The following is a 22462-nucleotide window of genomic DNA, read 5'->3' on the forward strand; positions in this document are numbered from 1 at the left end:
AGCAACTGTATTTTCTCTTTGTTGGTTGGATCTGAGAACATGTAGGGCTTGCATGCATGGTGTGACTATAAAGCAATCCTGAGTTTTCATCCTATAATCACCCAAAACTTATACATTCAGGAAGTACTGTCTTTCAGAGAAGCCACTCTGCTCATAACAGTTTTGGATTTCCTCTGACAAAATTGTCTTCAGGCTGGTTTAGTAATGCCTAAAGAAAATGAATTCTATTATAATTCATTAAAACTCCTGTTTTAGTCCACAATCTTACTCTTCTGGTTCCTTGTCTCACTGCCTTCTTCAGCTAAGTTTCATCCCTTCCTTCTTTGTACTCATTATTTTTACTGCCACTGTGTTTGACTAAGCCTTCAAGGACCTATTGTTGAGAACCTGAGGAATAGAGTGTGGGAAAGGGTTCTGAGGCTTAATAAAGACTGGGACTTGGGGAGGGGTACTGAGAGGGGGCTGGACAGTTTGAGTGTGGGGCCCAAAGGTACGGTGACATTATAATTTATCACCCCATTCTGGAACTTTTGAGAGTGAAAGGGGACATGATTAACAATTATGCCAGGTCAACCAAGATATGCATTCACCCTATGGATTTAGGGAACAAATCAGGGAAGGAATCTGACTAGTATCTGTCCACTTGGGCTGCCTTTAGAGCCAGAGATGGGTGTAACTGGCCTGGGGCCATAAATGTGAATTGCCGGATATAGAGGATGCCTTTTATTTGAGGACAGAGCTGTCATTACATTTGATCATTGGGACAAATTCATGTTTAATTTAAGGAACTTTCATTCAGTAAGAAACAATAACATTGAATTTTTTGGAATTATATAGATTATTAAGATTTTATGACTACTTACACACTTGGAAATGAAAATATTTTCTAAGTAGTATAACACTCCTACCCACCTTCATATTTTCTGTCACCTTCTAGGACTCTACTGTGACCCTGGAATTTTCACATCCCCTCTCCTCAAAAGACTAATAAAAGATTAAACAACTGACAAAATCCCTGTAATTGTGTGATCATTCAGTCTAAGTTGTTCCTTCATTCACTGCCCTATAGTCTGTTCTTTTGTCCTGTGTCTTCCAACTTTGGAAAAGCTACAAATTCATGGAATTTGTTGGCTTTTCCACTTAAGTTGTTTATTGTGCCAAAAATCACTCATTTCCATGGACCTTGGCTTATAACACAAATGCCCACACTATGTACGTTAAGAATTGCTTTGTTTTTTAAGCCACTGTCATCATAACACACATTTTACCCAACTCAAGAGGAAATCTATAAATGTCCCCTTCTAACTCTCCTATCTCCATACTTCTAAAAGAATGTCACTACAGCAGAATTCATTCATTCCACAAAAATTTATTGAGCTCCTCTTACTAGTAGGGACACTAGTGAAATACAGGCACAATCACACATTTCCTGACCTCAAGGCTCCCATGTTCTTGTAGTAGTGTCAACAAATAGTCACAGTAGATTGTGCTAAATGCTGTACCAAAGAACATATGTACAATGTTGGGACAATGAGGAAACATTGAGGAGACCTAAGAGATTAAAAATTTTGGTTGTCAGGGAGTTGGAAAAGACCTCATTTAGGAAACACTTGTGTTGGGTCTGGAAGGTTGAGTAGGAATTCTCCAGGGAAAAAGAAAGGAAAGTAAAAAACTTAAGCTCCTTCTATGGATCAGATATATAGATTATTTAATATACTTATCACACAAAACTTATCAGTTTTATATTACTCCATTCTTCTACAGGGTCAAAAACAAGATTAAGCCATTTTCAAGGTTACATAGGGAGTAAGCTATGGATACTGAAGATTCAAACTCTGTATGTGTGATTCCAAGATTGTCTGTGTTCTTTCCATGGCACCATACTGCTTTCCAGCAGGGCAGAAGGGCATATGATTAGTAATTTTTAATGCTATATGATGTCATCTTTATAGCCAAAACTTATCTATGATGAGAATAGCCAAAACTTATCTATGATGAGAGAGGTCAGAATAGTAACTACATTTAGCAGAGATGATATCTAGGAAGCAGGAGGGAGTTTTTTGGGGTGCCAGGCACGTTTCAAAGGTGCATATATATTTAAAAGTTCATTGAGCTGTACACATAAGATTTGTGCACTGTACTATATATAAATTATACTTTGAATACAAATAAAAACAAATTTGCTATGTGCTATGACTTTTATAGGTCAAGAAAGTTGATCTCCAGATTCTCATAATGCCTTTTTTTTTTTTATGAACAGGCTGCTTATTTTAGATACTTATTTTTCCCTGAATAAAATGGATTAATTACAAATAACGACAATGCATCATTCTTGCCTCTCTTAAGCACAGGTCGTTACTGTAATCTGCCCTCTAACAATTCTGACTGCCAAGATCATAAAATTGTGCATTTAAGAGATGAAGAGTTGTTTAGAAACTTCTACAAGTGTTGCTACCATGGATCTTTTTGAGACTCTGATGAAAGCAAAACTATAGACCTCCTCCCCAGAAATGTACATATGCACACAATTTTGCATGAGATTTTGAGATTATCACACCATTTAGGAACCCTTAGCAGCCCTAAATTCTCAAATTAAGATCCTCAGAGCTAAACCAATCCTTTTGCAACAGAGGAAAAAAATAGGCACAAGGAGGAAAAGCAGCCTGTTTAGGGGCTGAGGGAAGACAGAACCCAAGTGTTCTGATACTCAGACATTTGTGTTCACCACTGCCTCTTTAGATATCGTTAGATTCGCTTTGCCCCAAAACCCCCACCTGTCGAGCCCTTGAGACCGGAAGAACTTCTATAATACCTTTTATCCTAACCTTTGTAATTGGAATCACATCAGAAGCTAGTCAAAGTTTACCTTGCACTTACTGGAGAATAGGTACAAAGCTAAGTTAGAGACATTTGTGTCTCTTTTTTTCACAGACTGCCTCAAAACCCAGAACTGAAGTTAAAATTAAAATGGCTTGGTGATAAAAGTTTTTTCCTTCTTTTCTGTTTGTTTTAGAGAAATCAACTCTAGAGCCTACACTTAGACTCTGAAACTTAAAACTTTATTTTGCATTGCTCTTTATAACGCTGAAAAGATCCCATTTGAACTTAGTCTACTCTGTAAACCTTTCAATGGTCTCTGACTAAAAACAATAAAATTCCATCTTCACCCAGGAAATTTGTCTGATTTGTGCCCACTCAGTTTTTCAGTTTGGAACAGGATTCGTACTCCCAATCCAAATAGAAACAAACTGTGGGAAGTGAAAGAGAACCCAGAAAGCCTTTTCTTCTGTGTGAAAAGGCCTGATCCTAAGTGGAGCAGTCAATGAAAGAAAAGGGCTCAAGCTGCAGCCTACAAATTTTTTGTGTGTTTAGTGTGGATGAGGTACAGAAATTACGTAGACCTGTAGACAGACATGGAATAGAAGCTACGAGTACATGCATTCTATTCATAAAGGTTTTCCTAGGTACTTTCTAAGCTATGCCATCTGTCCATTCTTCTACTTTTTCACCCACATGGATGTAAGCTCACATTTATTGAACACTTTACCATATGCTGCAGCTACTGTTCTAAACGCATTATTTTATTTAATATAACCTTCACAACTCTTTAAGGTCAATTGACGTCCATTTTATAAGTAAGCAAACAAGTTTTCAAGGGCCAAGGAACTTGGCCATGGTCACAGAACCTGTAAGTCACGAAATTGAGCATCAGCTACAAATACCTGGCTTCAGTAGCTGGGTTTGTTCTTCCTGCTCTGGTGAAATAAATAAGTAGACATACACTTGAAGACTGGGAAATGCATACTGTTGGTTGGTTCCTCAAGATAAACATTTTTCTAGGTACCATATTTTTTTGATCCAAATCTCCAGCTTTTCTCGAGGGCGGATGGACACATAGAGTGGGGAATTTCTGCCATTAACAAGACTGACGGGAAAAGACAGGGAGGGAGTAAGGTGGGGTCGTGCTTTCTGAAGGTTTCTTGGCGCAGACGAAGGCGCCCGCGCGGGGTCTCCCCTCCCGGCAGCCACGCTAGCGCTGTGGAGATGTCGTACCGGCAGCAGACCGCCACATCGCCGCGGCCCTCCCCCAGCGCCGGACGGCCCAATCAGCGGTGCGGCCCGGCGCCCCGCCCCTCCGCCGGGGCCATTTAGGCCTTGGGCTGGCCAGCCCCAACATCGCAGTAGTCGCTCAGGCCTCATCCGCCTACGGCCCTAGGAAAGACGGCCACCGCCCCCTCCGCGTCTCCTTCCCTCCTCCCCACATAACGCCGCACCGCCGGTCCGCAGCAGCCCGCGAAGCGCCGCCGCGGGCTTGAGCCCCCGCCGGTCTCTTTCCTCGCCTCTCTGTGTCCGCGGCGGGTCGGCGCGATGCGGCTGGGCCCGAGGCCCGCGGCGCTGGGGCTGCTGCTGCTGTGTGCCGTTACAGTCGGCGCCGGGGACGCCGAGGAGCTGCACTACCCGCAAGGCGAGCACCGCAGCGAATACGACCGTGAGGCTCTGTTGGGCGGCCAGGTGAGGTGGCCAGGCCGGGGGCTGGGAGGGCCGGGCCTCGCACCGCGGCTGCGGCGGGCTTTGTCCCGGGACAAAGAGGGGCGGCCAGACGAGGCCTGGCCCGGGCTGCCTGACAATGGGGTCCGGGCGGGGCGCCTCTCACTCTCAGGGGGACCCCGAGGCCTCTGAGCCTGAGGGAATAGAGCGGCCCAGGAGCCGGAACCCTTCCACCCTCTGACACGGGGCAGGATCACTGAAGGTGTGTAGGAGGTGGGGGGCCTTGGAGAGCAAGTGTGGGTCACCCCAAAACCCTGGACAGGAGAGGCTTCTGGTAGCCTTATTTTTTCCACCATTTTACCGCACTGATGGTAATGCTTTACCCCCCTATGTATTGCTTACCCCCCCAAAGGAAGAAGTCGATGAATATGTTAAACTTACCCCTGAAGAGCAACACAAAAGACTGAAGTCAATCATAAAGAAAATTGACTTGGACTCAGATGGCTTCCTCACCGAAAGTAAGGACGTCCTACACAACTAACAATGGAGAAATCCCTTTGTAGGAGATAGAAATATAAACATTTTATTAAGCAGGTCTATCTGTTGAGTGTAGATTGCTAGTGTTGCAACAAATGAGAGGTACTGTGACGGGGGGTGGGGTGGGGGGAACATGTTGAGTAGGTTTTATCTGGAAATCTTTAGGCATAGGTTCCAAGTAAAAATCAGTGCTCTCCGGTAATATATAAACATCGTGGACGCTACACGGTATGTGTAAGTCATACACTGAGCAAACACCCCGTTTCTCATATGACTTTTATCGATGTCAACAATAGACTTTTGACATAAGTATGTCAAAAACCTATGGTGTTACATGCTGTATTGCTCTTTTGATATATGCTTCATTAGCAATTTAAGAATTTGCTGCTTTTTCATAAGTAGAAAAAGACCTGTTGCATGTAAATTATGTTTATTACAACTTACTACACCTGGTAGGGGCCTTAGAATCATCTTGTCCACCTCTCTTTGTAGAGCTGAAGAAACTGAAATCCAGAGGGGTAAGTGCCTTCCTTATATGAGTGGTCAGGATTAGAATCCAGATTTCTTGCTCTTAATTCAGTTTTTAATATCCTTCACTTAAAAAAAAAATCTGAGGGGCACCTGGTTAAGCATCCAGTTTCAGCTTAGGTCATGATGTTATGGTTCATGGGTTCGAGCCCCACATTGGTCTCTGTGCTGACAGCTCGGAGCCTGGAGCCTGCTTTGGTTTCTGTGTCTTCTTCTCTCACTGCCCCACCCCCACTTACGCTCTGTTTCTCTCTTTCGAAGATAAATGAACATTAATTTTTTTTTTTTTTTTTATGAGGAGTACCTGGCTGGCTCAGTTGGTAGAGTTTACTTTAAAAAATTTGCTCTCAGGTAGGTTCTCCAGTCAGAAATGAAATGCACAGATTATTAAAAGAATATTAAATTGCTGTGCAACTGTTTCTCTTCATTGCTTAATTCAAGTGGTAAACCCTCTCAACTTTCTAAGTTGATCAAAAAAATTCAGGAGATATTTTGTTATAACTCTTTTTTTTTTTAAGCTTATTTGTTCATTTAGAGAGAAAGAAAGAGAGCATGAGAAGGGAAGAGAGATGGAGAGAGATAATCCCAAGCAGGCTCTGTGCTGTCAGTGCAGAGCCCTATGTGGACCTCAAACTCACAAACTGTGAGATCATCACCTGAGCAGAAACCAAAGGTTGAATGCTTAACCGACTGAGCCACCCAGGCATCCCATATTTTGCTATAATTCTTATTTAAATGCTTCTCATCGTCTGAAGTCAATCATAAAGAAAATTGCTGGACAGAGAAGTACAAAATAATTGGTAAATTTAAGATGTGTTGTCAGTAAAATTGGTGCCCTCAGAAATATTAAGGTTTTGGGTTCTCTACTTCAAATAAAAACAAAGCTTTGACTCTAGTTGTCCACTAAAAATAGGTCTATCTTTGGTTACACTAGCAAGCACACAGAAAAAGTTGATTTGGAAGACTTTGTGGTACCTATTAGGGCCTAGATATGTTCAAATATTTAATAGTAAGCTTTAAATTTAAAGTTAAAAGAACTTAGTTCAAATCTTCATTTTACATATGAGAAAACAAAAACTTGGGTGAGTAAACTTACCCCTTATGGCAGAGCTCAAGTGTGAACCCATGTTTCTGGTCCCTTTTCCAATCTGTATTCTATTATGTCATGATGATCTCTTTAAATAAACCAGAAGAAACCCTCATCGTACTTGAAGGACCCTTCAGAGAAGTTTGCTAATTTGCACTGTAAGAGGTAGGACTGGACTCAGGTTCTTGAGAGCCCGAAATTCTGTGGAAGAATTTTGGGCTTTAGAAACAGACATAGGTTTGAATCTGGATTCTGCTTACTGGCTGTGAGTCCTCAATTCCAAATGGCAATTTCTTGAACTGTAAAATAAATTAGATTAGAAACGGAAATGGACAGTGATTAGAATTGCCTTGCTGTGAAGATTAGAGACAACATATGTAGAGGACCTAATATATAATAATTGTTCAGTACATGGTTACCATGATAATTATTCTGCCCTAATTTGGAGTTTCAGGAGAGACAAAGTGTCTTCACTTTTCTATCCACTTGACCTCCCCCAAACCAGTTAGAGGAGTACCACTCTAAACCAAATGGTATATCACTTTTAAACCAAATGGTGTACTCCTGCTGTCCTTGCAAATATTCATGTTCTTCCCCCGCCACTTTTTTTCTATAATGCAATAGAGTAAATATCTCTGAATAGATTTTTTTAAAGTTGATCTGAACGTGGACATTAGAGATTTAGAAACTTTCTCCCATGTCTTCAGGTACCAAGATAAGACAGAGAGCTGTTGCAAGAGGGCTTAAATCCTAAATGCTACCCATAACTTTTGTTAAAATTTCACCCAGAAGTTTTATGACATGGTTGAAGGACATATACTGTAATAGTGTTTCTCAAACATCAGTCACTTGAATAGATTTTCACAATTTAGACCATAGCTACTTGCCATCTGTTACTTCCTTAATATGGTTTTGATTCAACTCAACATGAAATTTATTTTAAAGGGAAACTTTATATTACTTTCATAAATGAAAAACTTATTTCTAATACATACTAAAATAAATAGGTAGTTATTAACATATTTGTACTTCCCAAGAGATCTGTGATAGTTAGCAAAGGTCATCTGCAATTTTGTAGATAATTTTTGAAAGTCAAATACTATTTTAGCTAATTGGTAATTCATTTAACAAATAACTTATTGAGCCAGGCACTTTCTAGGCATTTAGAGTACCTTAATGAACAAAACATACCCAAACTCTACGCAGAGTTTGCATTCTATTTGGATCACATAATATTATATTCTTAGATTCCAAACTGCTCTCACCACCTTCTACTCCTGTTTCTATTGAATACAACTAGGCTAATTCTCTCTCAGTATTTGAAAACACTCAGGATTTTTTTCTTTTAGATAAAGTTTAGAAACGTTCACTTCCGTAAATACCAGAATTACCGTCAACATTCATTGTGTTCTGGGAAATTCTCACAGGTGAACTCAGTTCGTGGATTCAGATGTCTTTCAAACATTATGCTATGCAAGAAGCGAAACAACAGTTTGTTGAATATGACAAAAACGGTGACGGCAGTGTGTCATGGGATGAATACAACATTCAGATGTATGATCGTGTGATTGACTTTGATGAGAACACTGCTCTGGATGACGCAGAAGAGGAGTCTTTTCGGCAGGTGAGTATGTGTGCATGGGCTGTTCCTTTTGATCTATCAGTTCACTTTCCCTTCCTGCATGAATGAGCACAAGAGGTTCTGAGGTTATAGACTGGGATTGCCTTGTCCTCTGGGCAATCACCTGTTCCACTTCAGTGGTCATTTTGATGGCTTCCTTTCTCACCGGATTCAGGACTCTTGTTCCGGACTACCTAAATTATCCTTGCATTTTTTTTTTTCCCAGCTGCATCATTTGTCCTCATTGCTACAGTTGCTTTTTAGTGTATTTTGAATATGTACCTCAGTATTTTATTTTTTGTTATTATTGAACAGTTTTATATCATATTGACTAAGACTAGAGGCCCATTCCCATTTGTAAACAGATAGTTTTATATAAAATAACTATTTGAAAAAATTAATTGTAATAAAATACACTTAAAATTTACCATTTTTAAAAAATTTTTTAAATGTTTATTTTTATTTTTGAGAGAGCATGAGCAGGGGAGGGGCAGAGAGACGGGGACAGAGGATCTGAAGCAGACTCTGCACTGACAGCAGAGAGCCTGATGCGGGACTCAAACTCATGAACCGTGAGATCATGACCTGAACTGAAGCCAGATGCTTAACTGACTGAGCCACCTAGGCACCCCCATTTTAACCATTTTTAAGTGTTCAGTTCAGTAGTGTTAAGTACATTCACATTGTTAATACAACCAATCTCCAGAACTCTTTTCACCTTGCAAAGCTGAAATTCTAAACCTATAAAACAACAACTCCCCATTCCTCCTCCCCTGGGTCCCTGGCAGTCACCATTGTATTTTCTGTCTTTGAATTTGATTATTCTAGGAACCTCATATAAGTGGAATCATACATATTTTTGTCTTTTTGTGAGTGGCTTACTTCACTTAACATCATGTCCTCATAATGTTGTAGTATGTGTGAGATTCCTTTTTAAGACTGAATGATACTCTATTGTATGTATGTACCACATGTATATCCATGGATATATTGTGTGTATATACCACACTTTGTTTATCCATGCACACTTGGGTTGCTTCAACTTTTTGGCTCTTGTGAATAATGTTGCTATGAACATGGGTGTACAAATATCTCTTTGAGATCCTGCTTTTAATTCTTTGGGATATACACCCTGAAATGGAATTGCTGGATTGTGTAGTACTTCTATTTTTAATTTTTTGAAGAACTGTCATATGATCTTCCATAGAGGCTGTACCATTTAAAGTAACTCATTTTTGAAGATTCAGTGTCACTATAAGTTTTGTTGATTCTCATGGTTTAATTTGTCATAATTAAAATATGTCTTCTTCTAATGCTTTTTTTAAAAAAGTATTTTTTTTAATTTTAAGTTTATTTATTTTGAGAGAGACAGAGATAGCGTGAGCAGGGGAGGAGCAGAGAGAGAGGGAGGGAGAGAGAATCCCAAGCAGGCTCCATGCTGCCAGCTTTAGAGCCCGACTCAGGGCTGGAACTCACAAACCGTAAGATCATGACATGAGCCGAGAGCAAGAGTCAGTCACTTAACTGACTGAGCCACACAGGTTCTAATGCTTCTTAAACAGAGGTGAGGAAGACAATTTTTATTTAGGAGTTAATAAGAACTTTTAATTATTAATTTGTACGAACTTTTTAACACAAAGGAAAATAAGCTTAAGAAATTGCTATTTCAGTATGAACTTTTATATTTCAAAGGTAACTCTAAAGACTTTTTTTGAATAGATAGTTTTTTCTATGTGAAAAAAATAAACCCAGGGGCACCTGGGTGACTCAGTCAGTTAAGTGTCCAACTCTTGATCTCAGAGTCCTGAGTTCAAGTCCTGTGTTAGGGACCCAGCATGGAGCCTATTTAAAAAATAAATGAGGGGCGCCTGGGTAGCTCAGTCCGTTAAGCGTCTGAGTTCAGCTCAGGTCATGATCTCACGGTCCAGTCCGTGGGTTCAAGCCCCGCAACGGGCTCTGTGCTGACCTCTCAGAGCCTGGAGCCTGTTTCGGATTCTGTGTCTCCCTCTCTCTCTGACCCTCCCCCATTCATGCTCTGTCTCTCTCTGTCTCAAAAATAAATAAATGTTAAAAAAAAAAATTTTTTTTTAAATAAATGAATAAACAAAGTAACCGATTCAATTAAACCAAACACCTTGTTGCAAATTATTACATCCCAAAATATTAGTCAAGGATACTTGGATAACATTTGAGCCTCTTCCATTCTTTAACATTCCATTATGGTGTCTACTTTTTAGGTTTTGTTGTGGCCATATTTATCATTATACATTCTATTTATTTCAGAATCATATTGGCCACTTGAGCTCTATAGGCCATCACTAACTCAAAGTGGATTGTTTTTTCTGCTAATGATTATGCTATGTGTATGCCACCAATGTAGAGGTTAAGGGCTTCAGCCTTGGAGCCAGTCTGCCTGGCTTCACATCCAGCTGTACAGCTTAATAATTGTGCAGCTTTGGGTAAGCTATTAAACCTCCCTATGCCTCAGTTTCCTCATCTCAAAAAATGAGGATAATAAAAGTATGGAGAGATAGCAATAAATAGTAGCAGTTGGGTAGGTCAACAGAATATTAAACAGTAAACAAAAGAATAATATTTTAGGGGTGCCTGGGTGGCTCAGACGGTTAAGAATATTATTTTAATGTTTATTTTTGAGAGAGAGACAGAGTATGATTGGGGGAGGGGCAGGAGAGAGGGAGACACAGAATCTGAAGCAGGCTCCAGGCTCTGAGCTGTCAGCACAGAGCCTGACGTGGGGCTCGAACTCAGGAACCATGAGATCATGGCCTGAACTGAAGTTTGACACTTAACCGACTGAGCCACCCAGGTGCCCCACAAAAGAATATTATTGAAGAAAGCATGTGTGATTCACATAGGTTTATATTTAATACATAATTAGCTTTTAAAAATTATTGAAGAATTGGTTAACTATATCAGCTTTAGATTAGTTAAGATTCCTTTTCCCTTTTTTCCTCCTTATTTGGGTCTTCATCTTACAGTGGACTACAGAGAGTGGAAATTAGTCTTTTTACTACTTAATGCTAAAAAAAGAAACAAACGATAATGAGATTTGGGATTTGCCTGTCTCCTAGGTATCCTATAGGAATCAATTAATCTTAAAAGTATTGTTTGAGTTCTGAGACTTTTCTAAAACCAAACCATGGAATGATATAATGACTTACCTGCTAGGTAACAAGAGAGAAGTTAAATACAATATTTTAAAATCTTACCAGCATCAGACTATAATTGTGTCTTTTTTTTTCTTTTGGCACCCAAAAGATTTAATAACTATTCCATCAAAACATGAGAAATGTTTATGTGTGGTTTCTTGAGTCTATATTCTTGGAACAGGGTGATTAGTAATAGATGATGGTGTTGAGAAAAAAATCTTCACTTTGAAGGGATACATGACTCATTAATATAACCTACTTAAGAACAGTTTTTCTTTTAAAAAATGTGTGGTTCTGATAATGGGTTCGCCACCAAGGTACTCAGTACATTTTGATTATAAGACTCTACTTTTTAAGAGTGAATTAGATCTTAATAGTGTAAAGGAATTGATGGATCCCTAAAATGAACACTTCTCAATGGGAGTCCTACTGGTTATTCTTTGACAACCCAGGAATATCTCTGCATGAGGTATTATCTCATGTCTCTCTTCATGTCTCTATATGAAGTTTCATTGATAATACTTTATTAGAATTTGTTATATATAACCCCCTCAAAGTGGATATGGATTATAAAGATGAACTCAGAAACGTATGTATTATTCTTCAAAATAAAAATCAACAAAGATGAAGAATGAATCAGTCTTACTCAAAGTTACAGACTTAACATTATACCATAACTAATCATCAAAAGGAATTGCATATCTAAATAAAATAAAATTTTTCTATATGGAAGCCTATTAAACAAAAATAAATTTGATGCCTGAATTTTATCTTATTTTTAGTAACTTTCCATGTAGAGAATAGAGATAACCTGTAATAATGGCCCTCTAAGGCTGTAAAATGCTTGAAAAAGCATTTCTTTACGTTATGATGAACAATTATAGTCAGCACTTTTAGGCAGGATAATTAAAGTTTGGGCATCTACCTGGCAAAAGTTCAGTTGGTCTAACTTTTAAAGCCAGCTGCTGAATGTGCATGTACAAGCAATATTTATTTATGTAAGATAGAATCTGGCACATGGCTGATCAGAATTTTTAAGACCTAGACTTTTGTTCTGGCATCACAGGTTATATATTTCCTCGTGTAAAATCATTAGTCTACCAAAAGATGGCAGTTTTGTTCTTCACAAGTTTCTGTGACAATATAAAAATAAGTGATTATGGTCATTTCTACCTTTTTACTAACTGTATGTAGCACTTTCTACTCTCCACTAAAATACAGTGTTTTTACACAGAAGACTGTTGAGGTTTTATGAAGCTGACAGCCTTTTTTGTTGTAATCTTTTGCCACTTTGGAAAAACAATCTTCCTGTGTATTGGCTTCTTTAATTTGAGTTGCTCTTAAATTGTTTTCTTCAAATAACCATGAATAAAACTGTTTTTTAAAAATCTCATTATTTCATTTGATTTTAAAAATCTGAGAAATATGAACAAGAAAACTACTTTCCTTAATTTTTTAAAAAACAACCTGAGCTTGTTCAAAGAGATCCTTTCTTTCCATAGGCAAATTTGGCCAAATTCAGCTCCCGCTGCTGAAACATGGACCTTTTTGCTCCAAACTGAAGGGTTCTTTCATAAGGAAATCTAAGCACTTGGTATTTTGAATAGTAGTTTATTCAAAAAGAACTTGATTGACTCAACAAAGTACCTCAAATTCTTGTGTACTTTTTCCCATGTTAAGCCCCTGAACAGCAAATGTAAATTATTTGGTCTAGTTACGTGAAATTAGGAAACATTAAGTTAAAAGTAGCTATTTGGAAACAAGGTTGTTGTTATTTATTTATTTTTTTTTTTCTGTCATGATTTAGTAATAACTGGCTAGTGGAATCTGGATGGTTTAAAAGATGAACTCTTGGGGAAGAAGTGAGCCTCTCCACTGTAAATCAGTCATTTTAAAAGAACTAGTGTTTCAGTAAATGACTGCTACCTAACCTCTATTCTAGAAAACTGAAAAGAGCATTTATTTTCAACAATGAGATACATATATTAAAAACTTCCAAAATATTTGAAATTGTGGTTTTTTTTCATGTGCTGTTTAATACATACAGTTTACAGAAAGGAAAGTTTTTCCCACAAATTCTCAAAATAGAATTTATGCAAGATTAGCAATATAGCACTATTGGCTTCCAAGGTTCTTGATTACAGAATTCCTTTTGAGAAATGCATTAAAAACAGCCTTGTCTCTAATAGCTGCTTCTTGATTTACTACTTGTGCATACTTTACAAAAGGAAAAAAAGGAAGATGGTGTGAGAAAGTAAAAAAGTATGTTTACTTAACAGCAAAATAGGTCCGTTTCACCTTTTGATGTGTTTGTACCTGAGTAATTATTAGCACTCTAAAGGGCCTACCAACAATAGACTTTCAAATATTAGATACATATACCAGAAGTATTCTCATAAGAGGACTATTTTTCTAAAATCTGTTAACATTTTTGAAAAGTCATTCCAAGGACCAGAAATTATTTGAAAATGATATATCAAGAATTAATACATAGTCTGAATTTATTGCTTTTGGGGCATTCGGAAAAGTTGAGATTGTTGAAGAAGATAACGTGTAGTACTGTAGAAGAACAGGGAGGATCAAAGTTCAGCATACCAGCTGTATTTCTGACATCTCTCTCAATCATTTAATTTCAGTTTTCTATCAATAATAGTAATATGTAACAGTTTTTAAATGCTAAGGTTTACTACTTGCTTGAGAGGGATTCTCATCCCAATTGCTTAATGGAGATTTTTATCCTGATTTTATAGCTGAGGAAACCAGAGAGGTTAAGCAACGTGCTCTTACCACAGCTGGTAAGTGGCATTGCTGGCCTTCAGATCTGAGTCTCTGAGTCTAGAGTCTGTGTCTCAGTTGCTTCTCATAAATGTTTGTTAATTTGTCTAACCTACCTTCAAAAGGGCAATGTGGGGGCGCCTGGGTGGCGCAGTCGGTTAAGCGTCCGACTTCAGCCAGGTCACGATCTCGCGGTCCGGGAGTTCGAGCCCCGCGCCATCAGCTCAGAGCCTGGAGCCAGTTTCCGATTCTGTGTCTCCCTCTCTCTCTGCCCCTCCCCCATTCATGCTCTGTCTCTCTCTGTCCCAAAAATAAATAAACGTTGAAAAACATTAAAAAAAAAAAAAAAGCAATGTGAAGATAATGTACGAGAATGTACTTCAGATTGCACATAGTATGTATTTTTCAAAGTATGTGTAATGATGTTTGTGGATGAGACCTTAAATAAATTCAATGTTTAATTTTCAAAGCTTCATTTAAAGGACAAGAAGCGATTTGAGAAAGCGAACCAAGATTCTGGTCCTGGTTTGAATCTTGAAGAATTTATTGCTTTTGAGCATCCTGAAGAAGTTGATTATATGACGGTAAGGAAGTTTTAAGAGAATTCTTGAGTAACCAAAACTTTAAAACCTGTTTTTTTCTAAGTTGTTAAAATGAATCATCTAGCAATGAGAATTTTTAAGAGAACCTAAGATCCAAAGATCTCCCCACTTAAGATGAGAAGTGGGAAAGGATTTCTGCTGGTGGGGGAGGAGTGCTGATTAGGAGGGAGAAGGTAAATCTCTGTCAAATGTGTGAGTGGCATGCTTCCCTTGGCTGTTTTCTCCCTTATAACCACATTACTTTCATTGCCTTCCTTGTCCTTTTGTAGCTTTCACACTTTTCTGTTTTCCAGTATCAGTAGCATCAGTACTTCTATTTAGTTTACGACATCACTTGTAAAAACTTCAGGTCTGGGAAAACATCACCTTCGGATCCCTTTTCCTAGGGTGTTGGTGAGGGGTGTAGGTGTAGCCGCTGCTGAATAACATGTTTGCAGCGTGAGGAATGATCCCTCTCATCACTTTAGTACTTAAAAGAATTACCAGTTCTACAGAATTTTTGTTGAACTCTAGAATTTAGCTCAACAAACATTGATTGAGTCCCTACTATGACGCGGCAAGCTTCTTGAGAACAGAAACTATTGTAAAGGCTAGTTAACTTTACTATTGTAAAGGCTAATATAACAAATAGCCTTCTAAAAAATAGACTAGGGGCGCCTGGGTGGCGCAGTCGGTTAAGCATCCGACTTCAGCCAGGTCATGATCTCGCGGTCCGTGAGTTCGAGCCCCGCGTCAGGCTCTGGGCTGATGGCTCTGAGCCTGGAGCCTGTTTCCGATTCTGTGTCTCCCTCTCTCTCTGCCCCTCCCCCGTTCATGCTCTGTCTCTCTCTGTCCCAAAAATAAATAAACGTTGAAAAAAAAATTTTTTTAATAAAAAAAAAATAAAAAAAAAAATAAAAAATAGACTAAACATTCAATATTGAGGTCTGTTGCCTAGCCTCAGCCTCCAGCTGTGTGGCTTGGTTCTCTGGATATTTCAGGGAGGGAAGATATTTCAAGGAGGGAACATAGCTTTATATTAAATGGGTCATGGCCAAAAGCTGCTGCCTTGAATAACAAGGCTGCAGTTAACCTTTTTCTCCATAGCCCAGTGGCAAGACACCATGATTGCGACCACATTTGCCACTGAGGCTTCTGATTTCTCACCTGGCACAAAACACACGACCTAGTTTTAGAACAATGCTGGGCACAATTTGTTTAAGTGCCAAAATTAAGTTAAGACTAGCTAATTGAACCCTAGCATGGCAGGCAGGTATTGATTCTCTGGGGAATAAGGAACAATTGAATTGAAGACTGAGGAGGGGAATGACCAGTGAAAACAATGAAATAATTTGGGCATCATGTGCCACGGCCCCAGAGTACAATGTGGCAATGGAACAAAATAGGCATGAACAACATTTTGAAGAAAACACAGCAAGAATGTTGACTGACTAAATAAGTGTGGGAAGAGAAAGGAAAAGCTAGAGAGGACTGTGAGGTTTTGAGCTTGTATAAAAATGATCAAAACAGTAGTACCATTGACAGAATGGGTTGTGTCAGGACGGGACAGGATATGCCAAGTGGGAGTTGACTCCCACTTACGTGACTGTGGCACATAAGATGTGTGACCAAAAAGTGGTGTCTCATTCAAAGCAGCTTCATTAATTCTTATTTACCTTAATTTGTTTTAGTGTATCCCTTTTTCCATTTAAAGATATATTTGATAGGGGCGCCTGGGTGGCGCAGTCGGTTGGGCGTCCGACTTCAGCCAGGTCACGATCTCGCGGTCCGTGAGTTCGAGCCCCGCGTCGGGCTCTGGGCTGATGGCTCAGAGCCTGGAGCCTGTTTCCGATTCTGTGTCTCCCTCTCTCTCTGCCCCTCCCCCGTTCATGCTCTGTCTCTCTCTGTCCCAAAAATAAATAAACGTTGAAAAAAAAAAAATTAAAAAAAAAAAAATAAAGATATATTTGATAAAGGAAAAGGCAGGGTACAAGATCAACTAGATGGTTTTACTTTGGATTAAAAGTTAGAATTTAAAGTACTTTCATTCATGTAGTTCCAAAATTTCCTTTTTTTTTTTTTTGAGGGAGAGAGAGAATCCCAAGCAGGTTTAGCCTCATCTCACAACCATGAGATGCCTGAGCTGAAATCAAGAGTCAGATGCTTAACCGACTGAGCCACCCAGGTGCCCCCAAAATTTCTTTTAATCATGGCAACATTATTGAAATAAGTCTGTTGTCTCCCAAGAGGATTACTTAACTTGTATGGGATTACAGTGATTCTTAACTTGTATGGGATCACAGACTCCTTTAAAAATATGGAGCAACCTGTAGACTATCCCAGAAAAATCACATAGGCTCCTACACACAAAATATGGTATTATAATTTCAGGAGATTCTCAGATTCTCTAAAACTAATCTTTGGATATCCAGGTTAAGATCCCCTTATTTCTATATATAAAATCTGTAACATTTGATTTTTAGAAAACTAACAACTTGTATTTAAGTTATTTCATGCAGATGTAAAGGAAGCCTTTGGGTTTGGCTAGAATTAGAGACTTTTGAGAATATGTTTTTGTTACAGTTGTGATGCTAGAATCCAGGTGGAAAGGTGTTTGGGTGGCAGCAGGTCATGAGGACAAAGTAATAAATGTAACCCATAAGAAGCTAGGCATCAAAGAATCCAGGATGGTAATTAAAGAGTATAGCAAAGTCCTGGGGACTTGAATGTGTTAAAGGCATAGAAGAAGAAGCTGATGAGAAGAGATTGGAGCCTTAGGAGAGGCCAGAGTTAAGAGTGAAAGAAAACACTCAGGAAATAGAAAAGTATGGGAAAAGTCTTCCTAGGAAGAGTGTTGAGGGATTCACCCTAGAGAAAGGGGAAAGATAGCAAATTTAGAGAAAGGGGAAAGATAGCAAATTCCTGAGACTGAAGAGAAGGATGAGAGGAATAGGCATAAAAATAGAGGTAATTAAAGGTGAGGATGCAATGCTGATAAACAGGCATACCTTGGGGTGCCTGGGTGGCTCAGTCAGATGCTTCTGACTTCATCTCAGGTCATGATCTCACAGCTCATGAGTTCAAGCCCCACATCGGGCTCTGTGCTGTTAGTGTGGAGCCGGTTTAGATCCTCTGTCCCCTTCTCTCCCTTCCCCATTCACGCCCTATCTCTCAGAAGACCTGTACCTTGTTTGGAAAAATGGGAGAGTATTTGGATAGAATTGTAGTCAGGCTCAAAGTGGAATTTTCAAAAAACAGCTTTAGAGTATGTGTTAGGGAAACTGAGGCAGAGACAGACTTCCAAACTGCAGTGAGAGCCCACTGAAAGGAATAAAATTAATTTATAAGCGTTAGGTTTGTATTTGTATTTGTGTTTCTCTTTCTTTTAGACTTTATGATTCTGGAATAAAGGAGAAAGTGATGTGGGTCTGCTGTACAGGGTGGAGATTGGCAAAGTAAGAAAAGGGTACAAGAAGATACAGGAAGGTAATAAGGGAAGGCCTCAAATAGCTGGCCATTAAACAGGTCACCTTGGGTCAAATGTAACTAGAAAGCGTGTAATCTTTGGGTTAGAGAGGATTGGTTGATAAGAAGCCATGATAAGAATGAGGAGCAGATTTGGGGCAGTGGATGGGGTAGATTTGGTGGAAGAGGAAGAAAGGAGGTGTAGGTTTATGGGGGACTGACACATTTCACTTAGATCTAGAGGCAGAACACTTCCACGCAAAGGGATCTAAAATGGGGGTTCTTTTGGGTTTGTTAATGGACTAGACGAAAAGTGGAGCTAAAGGAGACCTAGGTGATAAGAGGTGTCCTTCTGGAGAAGGAGGGGAATGTGCAGAAAATAGGATTGTGAGTTTAGTGTTCAGGTTGTTTAGGAGGGTGAAGTGGAGTTCTTCTTAATAGCAGAAGCTTAAAGACATTGAATTTAAAACTACTTAATATTTGTGGTTTTATTCCTGCTTCTAAATTCCAGTTTAGAAAGATTGTCTTGCAAGTATGGACAACTGAAATGATTATTCCTAAAGAACTTCTGTACGGGGATGGATTCAGACGGTGGTGGGAAAATTTTGTAACTAATTGTTGTTGTTGTTGTTTATGAACATACAATAGGAATTTGTCATTCAAGAGGCTTTAGAAGAACATGACAAAAATGGTGATGGATTTGTTAGTTTGGAAGAATTTCTTGGTGACTACAGGCGGGATCCAAGTAAGTACCCTGGGATGTGTGGAAGGAGGAAGGAAACATGGGAATTAAAGAAGAAAGGAATTGGGAGAGAGCCTTACTCTGTTTGAGGTCTGTTTGACAGAGGGAAATGGAACAAGAAGAATTGTGCCTGATTTCTGCTTGTTCTGCCGAGTAAATATAATATAAGCAAAACAGACTCATGGCTTATGTGAGAATGCTATCTCACTTTTAGTTCCACTTGTAGATTCAAAGAGTTTTCTTCCTTTCCAAACAAACGTAACATAATTATCGATTCAAATGGGCAAGGAAGTAGAGGTTGATATTTTTAAACAAAATCCTGTACCTTTGCATGTAGATCTTAAAAGAAAAAGAAACAAAATACTATAATTACTGGTATAGACCATGGATGGCATCTTACTGAGTGTTTGAAATTTGAGGAGTCTGCATGTGCAGCTTTTTCTTTTCACAGAGGTCTTTTTGGAATTGTTGCTTCAAAGCATCACTTAGTGTGAATTTCACTTTAAAATTACACATGTTACTTTATAAGCACACATGGCAAGCTTTATATAGCCACATGATGTACATGTAATGTGTACATGGGTACATGTACCCCGCTCAAATGTGGGGAAACTAGATACCAGAACAATTAGCAGCAGTTAACAGACTTAACTTGTTGTGATAATATACATCATTTTAAAAACTCTGAGTGGTGGGGCACCTGGGTGGCTCACTCAGTTAAGTGTCCTACTTTGGCTCAGGTCATGATCTCACAGTTCATGAGTTCTCGTGAGTTCGAGCTCTATGTCAGGCTCTCTGCTGTCAGCAAAGAGCCCGCTTCTGATCCTCTATTCCTCTCCTTCTCTGTCCTTTTCCTGCTCATTCTCTCTCTCTCTCTCTCTCTCTCTCTCTCTCTCTCTCTCTCTCTTTCAAAAAAAACCAAAAAAACCTTTAATAAAAAATAAAAACTCTGGGTCATTTAGACTTACATGTCACTTTTGAAAATTATATAGTGTATACTTATTTTAGGACTTTTCAGATATGTAGATCTGTTTCATTGGGCTTCCTTGATGTAGTAAGCTTTAAATTCATTTCCTTTATTCTAGGGATGTACCAAACTTCTTATTGGATACAGGTTCTATTCTTGTGTATGCATATTGTGTTTTATTTTTTTAATTAAGCAGCAAATGAGGATCCAGAGTGGATACTGGTTGAGAAAGATAGATTCCTGAATGATTATGACAAAGATACCGATGGCAGGCTTGACCCCCAAGAGCTGTTGTCTTGGGTAGTACCCAATAATCAAGGAATTGCACAAGAAGAGGTGAGTGTTAAAAAGTGACTATATATTCTCCTCTTCCCCAGATTTGGTGCTATTAATAGAAAAGAAGTTCAAAGCCATAAGCTGAAGAAAGAAGTAATGGAATCATTGTTTCTTTAGGATCCATGCATTGCAATTTCTTGACTTAAATCTGTGAACTGTTTTAGATTGTCCAGGAAGTTAAGATTATATCATGTATTAATTTGATAGTACAGTGAATAGAACAATAAAAGTTTATACTTTACCTATAAGGGCCCAAAGTGGGTTATATTAATTTTGCTTAACTTTGAGGTATCCTGAATTGGATTTGAGTGGGGAGGAGGCAGAACCTAGCAGAAATTAAGAAAGGAGATAGTAAGAGAAGCGGTAGATAGCTTGGTTATAATGTGTAGTATTTTGAGATACTGAGATAATGAGTATTTGGCACACCTGAATGATTTTGACAAATCCAATCACATTGAAATGTGAACATCTTGCTGAAAATACTTACACTTGACACCTTTTGGTTTTATTTTGTTTTGTTTTGTTTTAAAGGCTCTTCACCTAATTGATGAAATGGATTTGAATAGTGACAGAAAGCTCTCTGAAGCAGAGATTCTGGAGAACCAGGACTTGTTTCTTACCAGTGAAGCTACAGATTATGGCAGACAGCTTCATGATGAGTATTTCTATCACGATGAGCTTTAATCCCTGGGTAGATCTGAGTAGAGTACTGTCTCTTTTATAATTTGTTACCAGCTTTACTTTTGTGATAAAATATTGATGTTATATTTTACACTCAAGTCTTAACACAGTCAAAATGATCTTAAATGTAGATTGTAATTTTGGCCTTTTAGAAGAACAGAACCAAACCTGGTATTTATTTCAAAATGTATTGAAGGAATAAAACAATATTGTGCCATATGACAACAAAGTCTTTCCTAAATATTCCATCTGTTTAGTACTGTATCGTGGGATATTTGAGTTCTATTTCCATACTTGAAAAAAATGCAGGATTTTAGAGATGCCTGAACAATATTATTTAAATAGTATGTGACTGAGCTATCAGTTTTTCTTTTGTTTTAAGTAGATATAACTTTGGAACTGACAGAAAGGACATTGTTTTTAGATTTAGCATTTTGTTTTAAAACCTTTAAAGGAACCTTTAGAAGGACTTATACCTCACATTTTAATGTTGAGAAGTTCTGCTTAATTTTAAAATGGTTTCTATAAAGGGTTTTATTGTATGAAATAGAACTATATTTTTGCATATGTATAGATAGTAATTATATTTAATGTGTAACTATAGCGTTATGGTGTGTGGAATTTGACATTGTCCAGAACTCTTCATTTTTGACTGATTAAAAATGAAATGTCCTATCTTTTTATATGTTTGTTTGTTTTTCTTTGATCTCCCAGATATTTCACATAGGTTTTGTTATTATACATGATCTTACCTTATTCGTTCTTAGATTTTGGTAGTGAGTGTTCTCAAAACTTAAATTATTCTTGCTACATATTCTTATTTTTTTTTTCCTTTTTTGATAAAAGAATCAAGTTATAATTGAATGTACACTTGACCTACTTCGGTTGCTATTGTAACAAATGTAGTCTTGCTGTTTTGTGCTAGAAATAACCCTAAGAATTACACAGGTTGAAATCAGTAGTAGAGCTGGTTAGTTATCAATGATATTGTTTACTGTCCATTCTATTGAAATTAAAATCATACTTGGTAAGTATTTGTCAGTTTCAACCTCATTCAGGGGATCCATTTATTCACCTTTGTGGGGAGGAAGAAAAGTGACAAGGTGAGGAATTTGCTTTCCTAGCTCTTACCTACAGATAGTCTTCCTTTTTTTTTTTTTTTAAATTACTTTGGGGCACTTAGGTGGCTCAGTTGGTGGAATGCCAACGTCGGTTCAGGTCATGATGATCTTGCAGTTCGTGGGTTTGAGCCTCTCATCGGGCTCTGTGCCGACAGCTCAGCGCCTGGAGCCTGCTTTTGGATTCTGGGTCTCCCTCTCTCCGCCCCTCCCCCACTGTCTGTCTCTCTCAAAAATGAATAAACATTAAAAAAAATTTTTTTTAATTACTTTTATTTGTGGGGGAAGAGGTCAGCTACATATTCTGTTAATCTTCTTCCAGAATAAAGTTGTGTCTTCTATGGCACACATAGCAGTCAGGGGGCT

At 38.4% G+C, this 22462-nt stretch overlaps 1 protein-coding gene across 2 annotated transcripts; it reads left to right on the forward strand.

Moving 5' to 3' along the window:
• The first annotated feature begins 4126 nt into the window (after positions 1–4126).
• On the forward strand, positions 4127–21661 carry RCN2 (reticulocalbin 2). 2 transcript variants are annotated; one of them, XM_043554940.1, is made up of 7 exons: positions 4127–4512; positions 4901–5006; positions 8068–8264; positions 14677–14790; positions 18901–18997; positions 20158–20297; positions 20829–21661. In XM_043554940.1, the coding sequence occupies exons 1-7, from the start codon at positions 4369–4371 to the stop codon at positions 20979–20981; spliced, it is 951 nt and encodes a 316-aa protein (XP_043410875.1). In that variant the 5' UTR covers positions 4127–4368; the 3' UTR covers positions 20982–21661. The 2 variants fall into 2 exon arrangements, with proteins under 2 accessions (XP_043410875.1, XP_043410874.1); XM_043554939.1 differs by having other exon boundaries at positions 4128–4512; positions 20155–20297.
• The last annotated feature ends 801 nt before the right edge of the window (positions 21662–22462 follow it).

The sequence above is a fragment of the Prionailurus bengalensis genome, chromosome B3 (assembly GCF_016509475.1).
Source record: "Prionailurus bengalensis isolate Pbe53 chromosome B3, Fcat_Pben_1.1_paternal_pri, whole genome shotgun sequence".
Lineage (NCBI taxonomy): Eukaryota > Metazoa > Chordata > Mammalia > Carnivora > Felidae > Prionailurus > Prionailurus bengalensis.

Bases quoted from the DNA above. Each gene is read 5' to 3' on its own strand.
- RCN2 (XM_043554939.1), top strand. From the start codon at position 4,369: ATGCGGCTGGGCCCGAGGCCCGCGGCGCTGGGGCTGCTGCTGCTGTGT. The intron at 5,007-8,067 runs GTAAGGACGTCC...AAATTCTCACAG, and splicing joins AGATGGCTTCCTCACCGAAA to GTGAACTCAGTTCGTGGATT. The intron at 14,791-18,900 runs GTAAGGAAGTTT...AACATACAATAG, and splicing joins AAGAAGTTGATTATATGACG to GAATTTGTCATTCAAGAGGC.